This window comes from Pocillopora verrucosa, chromosome 3 (genome assembly GCF_036669915.1).
Source record: "Pocillopora verrucosa isolate sample1 chromosome 3, ASM3666991v2, whole genome shotgun sequence".
Classification (NCBI taxonomy): Eukaryota; Metazoa; Cnidaria; class Anthozoa; order Scleractinia; family Pocilloporidae; genus Pocillopora; species Pocillopora verrucosa.
The window spans coordinates 11242665-11248695 of NC_089314.1; the positions used below are offsets into that span (position 1 = coordinate 11242665).

Consider the following 6031-nt stretch of genomic DNA (forward strand, 5'->3'; position numbering starts at 1 on the left):
ACAACTACAATTACACATGAAAACTGCCACGTGGTTAGCGTATGTGCATGAGCACTGGACTGTGTGAGAGGTCGGGGTTCATGACCTAGACTGGACCCACACTCAGGGTCTTAAAATAACTGAGGAGAATGTGCTACCTTTGCTATGACATCTGCAAGCACTAAGACATTCTAGTTTTCTCGGATAAGAACGATAAGCTGTAGGCCCTGTGTCCTGCATCTTCTCAGTATTGGTTAGTAGGGGACATTGAAGAACCCACACACTTATCACAAAGAGTAGGTACTGTAGCTCCCAGTGTTGTGGTCTGCTCTAGTGTTAATAGGTGGCTTATTTTTAGAGTCTTGTATTGTGTTTTAAGCCTACCTCAGATTTGTCAAATCCGAAATTTGATTAAAGTAAAGTAAAAGCAATCACCATTGATAGTTATAACACTTACAAAAAATTTGCCTTTTACATACTAGACCACTAATCATAAATTTTTGTGAAATTTTAATGCCTGTTTTATGTATCATTTACTCCTTCTGATGCACTCCTTTGTCAATGACTTCCTATTTCGCAGATTGCCAGATCAAACCTTGCTAAGGTATCTGCAGTGGTGGTGGCGGCAAATGAAGCTGAAGACAACTAAAGTGGTAACATTCTGCTTCATATTTGTTTTAATTAAAATGTTATCTTGTTAATCAATATAACCTGTCAAAACTGGCTGTCACTTTGAAGGAAATAACATATTAGTCACACTAGAAAAGCCTCAAGTTCATATGTAAAGAAAAAGCAAACAATTGATTCATGAAATCATCACATGTTGCATGACTCAGTGTTAAGTTATGACAGGAATTGTTACAATTTGAACACATCACAACGAATGATATGGGGAACAAAATTTCATCCATTTTAAAGACTAAGTCAAAATTTTAAATCAACGTTATTTCATTCCCTTTTCTTTTGAAACATGACCTCATCACACCTGAGGTCACACAACAAACTTTCTGTTACTTTTCTTGACACACACAAGTCACTAAGAGTTTTTTCAAATCAGAAATTTAAATAGTTGTACCTTCTGAAAAAGGATCAAGTTAACACCTAGCAAATGATTGCAAAAATTACAGTAAAAATTTGTATTTATGTTAAAAGTTTTTAGTACCTACAATTTATACTACAAAACAATGGCAGGAGCACTAGTGTCAACACAAAATATAATACATAAATTTTCAAATAATGACCAAGAATAGAAGTTCTGTGCTAATTAACCCTTTGAACCCAAACACTGTTGGGCATCTAATTTTTCCCAACACTGTCATCTCTAAATCACACAGTAACGTCATGACAATAAAGGAAATAATCACCAATTAAATAAGCCCTTTTTAATCACTTGATTACTTTCCCTTTCAGCAACAAGTGTTGGCCCATACCGTAATATCCACAAGATTTCATAATTTTCCTTTTTTGCGTTGATGTGCTGTGTTTTTGTGTTTTTGGTTTGAAGCAGACTAATGTTTGCCCATGGCGTAGTATCCACAAGATTTCATAATTTTTCCTGTTTTGCGTTGATTTGTTGTGCTTCTGTGCTTTTGAATTGAAGCAGACAAATGCTGGCCCATGGCGTAATATCCACAAGATTTCATAATTTTTCCATTTTTGCGTTGATTTGTTCTGTTTATGCGTGTTTGATTTAAAGCAGACAACGAACCATCAATAAATAATTTACCTTTAGTTCCCGCAACAGTGCACACTTTGTCAAAGTTACTTGAGAATCTTCTTACATATTAATATGATATCATCAAAGAATAGAAGGTTCATCTTGGGCCTGGTCGCTATGGTCTTTTTCTGTACGAAATGACTTCAAGTTGTCAACAAAAGTACCGATAACTCTTCAACCTCTTGTGCTGTGATTAATACATATATCCCGATGTGACCAAAACAACACACCTAATGACAAAACTACTACCAAACTTTACCAACCTTGACTAAACAAAAATGCCTTTTCCTTATGCGATGAGCAATTGTTTTGAAAATCATGATTCCTGTGTTCCCCTGTTTAGTATCCTGTTCGCCAGCAATCTTGAAACCAACTCCCAAATGGAAATTCATCAACTCGACCTTCCCTTTCTTTTATCTATAGCCAATTCTACTGTCTACAAACGATTCGCCATACAACAACAAACATAGTTCAGATATCGACGCCATCATTTACTCCGTCGTAATTTCGGCCATTTGCTGCGACAAACCGACTACGCAAGATAGATTTCCCCTAGCAACAACCTCGTTACTAAGAGACCGGTGTCAGCCAATGTTCCCAACAACAAACCGTTCTAGCACTAGTAATTAGGTTGATTTAGCAAGACAACGGGAACCTCACTTGACGACAGCGCGCGCAGTGCAAATACCCAAATATGGTCAAATTAGAACAGAATCCAGACTATTCCCCTCGCTCTCCCGTCGTCATCTGACGTTCCCGTCCTGTTGCTAAATCAGCCTATTGTCTCGTCAGGCGGCACTTTTTGGCCAATGTACTTTTCCCGGCTGAGCAGTACTTTTAAGCAAAGATGTCGGTCACTACCTCAACCGATAAATATCATATTAATCCTCTCTTTTGTCTCTCTCTCTCAAATCACTTTGTTGACAGAAAAATATTGCTTTCGAAGGCAATTTGTATAAGCAAAAGTGTTATTAAATTGGTCCACAAGCGGCCCAAAAACCGTCTGAAATTAATTTTAGTCCTTCACAAAAAGTACCTAAAAAGTAAAAATGTGACGTATTTGGTTACATTTGAATTAATCGATAGAACTTTCATCCATTTAATATCTGAATTCTCTTAAACAATTTGTTTGTACTGATGACGCGACCAAAGTTTTTAGCACTGCTACATAGATGTTTTCGGTAACTCTTTTCCGGATCATTTGTAGTGGTTCTTGCACAACAAAAACTGAAAAAATTTAGTAAGGAAAAGCCGCATTTAATCCCCTTGTGTTTTGATGAAGTATCTCATTCGAATTTAGTTTTCTGAAGGAAAGACCAGATTTACACACCCCATTGCAGTAAACAAACGAGCAAAGTCTCACAGTTTCAAAATAAAAAAATTGAATTTAGTTACCTTAACTTTCCTTGCCACTTACTTACTGAACACAGGTAAATCTTCGTACACTAATTCTATTCCGTCACCGCACTGAGGGCTCACGTGAGATAGCATTGCGCCTGCGCGAACTCAGTGTGTTGCCGCCTTTGGAGCGAACGGACGTTTGTTTTTTCAACACGCTGAGAATTTTAGTTTTAAGCGATAATTCGCAAAAAATGCCCGAGACCTCGGATAAATCTGAGCTTAAGGGCGAGAAAGACAACTTAAAAAGAAAAAGTAGTGGCTCTAGAAGCGAACACATTGAAGCAAATGTTAGAATCATCGAAAGAGGTGATGGCGCCGATGGCGCCAAAACTGACTCACATGGTTTACAAGAGCTGGCCGCTACGTTGAGACAGGGTTTCACCCAGATGTCTCAAGATTTATCCAAGACTATTGCTGAGTCGTTCAAACAGTTTCAGTCAGACTTTGAAATACAATATGTTGACACGGAGGAAGAACAGGAGGCAAAATCTGCCGAGAATGACCACGAGGTCAGCGAAGAGCCCCCCACGAAGAAGAAGCGACATGACAAAACTACGAGCTTAGAAGAAGCTGTGACAAAGCTGGCTGACTCAACCGGGGCTCAAAATATGCCTTCTAATGAAGGAAAATTTGAGGTACTTAACAGCTTGAAACAAGAGCTGAAGAAAGAGGAGACGGGCCCAAGTGTAAACACAGAGCTGGCGAATGTAGTGAATGCCATGCTCAAAGAAGGGCTGCCTGAAGAGAAACTTCAGGAAAAGTTGAACAAGTATCACAGACCAGAGAACTGTGAATTCTTGACAAAAGTACGAGTCAATCAACCAGTATGGGACCACCTTACTCCAACAGTCCGGTCCCAAGATGTTAGACTGCAAAAGGTGCAGACATCCATCTTCAAAGGAATGTGCGCGTTGACAAATATGATCGACAAACTCCTTGAGCACTTGTCGTCACTCCCAGCGGGAAACGACCTTCTTCAAAAGTCAACAGATGCACTTACATTGTTCGCTAATGCAAACAGTGAACTCAATCAAAGACGAAGGGAATTTATTAAACCGGATTTACACGAGGAATACAAACATCTTTGCTCCTCGTCGGTTCCGATCACTGACCAATTGTTTGGCAATGATCTCCCGAAACAAGTGAAAGAATTGACCGAGGTCAATCGAGTGGGAAAGAAAGTCTCCACACACAGTGGTCGATCAACGAACAAGCCTGATTATCACAGGCACAACTCTTACGCACATAGCCGCGGACGCTCAGGAAACCAACATTACAGGAAGCCTTTTTTAGGCTCGTGGAAAAACGACCACAAACATCCTCCGAACTTCAAGAGGAAGAAGGAGGGGAAGTCAAAATGAATCAGACTGCTAACAACGTTGAGGTAAGAAATGTGTCAGAGCAACCTATTAAAATTAAAGGTGGAAGACTGAAACAATTTACCTCTCAGTGGCAATGCATAACCTCAGATCCTTTCATACTTAATAGTGTGAAAAATTATAAAATTGAGTTTGAAAATGGAGAGCCAATGCAGTTTATGCCACCAAAAGAAATAAATTTTACAAAACCAGAGCAGGAGGTCATTGACAATGAAATTGATAAACTGCTGACCAAAGGTGTGATTTCAGAAACCACACATTGCCCTGGTGAATATATTTCTACTATATTCATACGCCCTAAGAAAGATGGAGGGTTTAGATTAATTCTAAATTTGAAGAATTTGAATGAACATGTGGAGTATCAACATTTTAAGATGGATACCTTACAATCGGCAATAAGGCTTATGACTCCAAACTGTTATATGGCCTCAGTAGACCTGCGTGACGCATACTACTCAGTGCCAATTCACAAAGATGATCAAAAATATCTGAGGTTTTGCTGGAAAGGTAGATTGTTTCAGTTTACATGTCTACCAAATGGTCTGGCTTGTGCACCCCGACTCTTCACAAAAATCCTTAAGCCAGTGTATGCTACGCTGCGCCAGAAGGGTCACCTAAATGTAGGCTATATTGATGACTCTTATTTACAAGGGGAGAGCGTGGAGGACTGCCAAGCCAATATTAATGATACCTGTGACTTATTTTCAACATTGGGTTTTATCCTACATCCTGATAAGTCGGTCTTACAGCCAGTTCAAGTCCTTACATTTCTGGGATTTGTCTTGGATTCAGTTAATATGACTGTCTCCTTAACACAGGAAAAAATCCAGCGCATAAGGGAAAGATGCAAGAAAATGATGGAGCTTGTTGAGCTCCCAATCCAGGAACTAGTTAGCTTTATAGGGCTTTTAGTGTCAAGTTTTCCTGGAATCTTATATGGACCACTGTATTATAGACAACTTGAGAGGGATAAAACTACAGCCTTAAGACAAAACTATGGCAATTATAATGCTCAAATGAGATTATCCCAAGAAAGCTTTTCAGAGATAAAGTGGTAGTATGATAACATACAGACAAATAACTACCCCATATTATTGCCTAATTCAAGGGGGCCCTCTGGTTGAAATTTGGTAAAATTGAAAAATTTTTCGCCCAAATTTTTTTTTGGAAAAATATTTACTTGACTCTATCTAGATTTTGAATATGTTGCTTGTTTTTACATAAATTACTTTGCAGAGTCAAAAAGTGGCCTTCTTTGAACGTTGTTTTTCCGTTGCCATGGTAACCAATTCAAAACAAGAGCCTTTTTCCCGAATTATTTTTGAGGCGTTAACGCTGTTCCACAGTCCTGAGTTTGGAAACAGACCGTAGTTCATTCCAGATTCCTAGAAGTTACTTTTGAGGCCTGGTTACTGAGTTACAAGGAGCTCTAACGAATTTTGTCCAAGTCACTTTTGTTGATCTATGCGTAGCATTTCACAGTTTATTGATTCAGTTTATAAAGGGTTAAATTATGCCGAAGCTAGGGAAAAAGCAGTCTGTTTTAAAGCAGGGA

The 6031-nt window shown here is 38.8% G+C and overlaps 1 protein-coding gene across 1 annotated transcript; it reads left to right on the forward strand.

Annotated features, from left to right (window-relative positions):
• The first annotated feature begins 3525 nt into the window (after positions 1-3525).
• Positions 3526-4458, forward strand: LOC131797946 (uncharacterized). The gene has a single exon (XM_059115612.2). It carries the CDS (start codon positions 3706-3708, stop codon positions 4456-4458), a length of 753 nt encoding a protein of 250 aa, XP_058971595.2. The 5' UTR covers positions 3526-3705.
• The last annotated feature ends 1573 nt before the right edge of the window (positions 4459-6031 follow it).

Coding starts and splice junctions, on each gene's coding strand:
- LOC131797946 (XM_059115612.2), top strand. CDS start 3,706: ATGCCTTCTAATGAAGGAAAATTTGAGGTACTTAACAGCTTGAAACAA.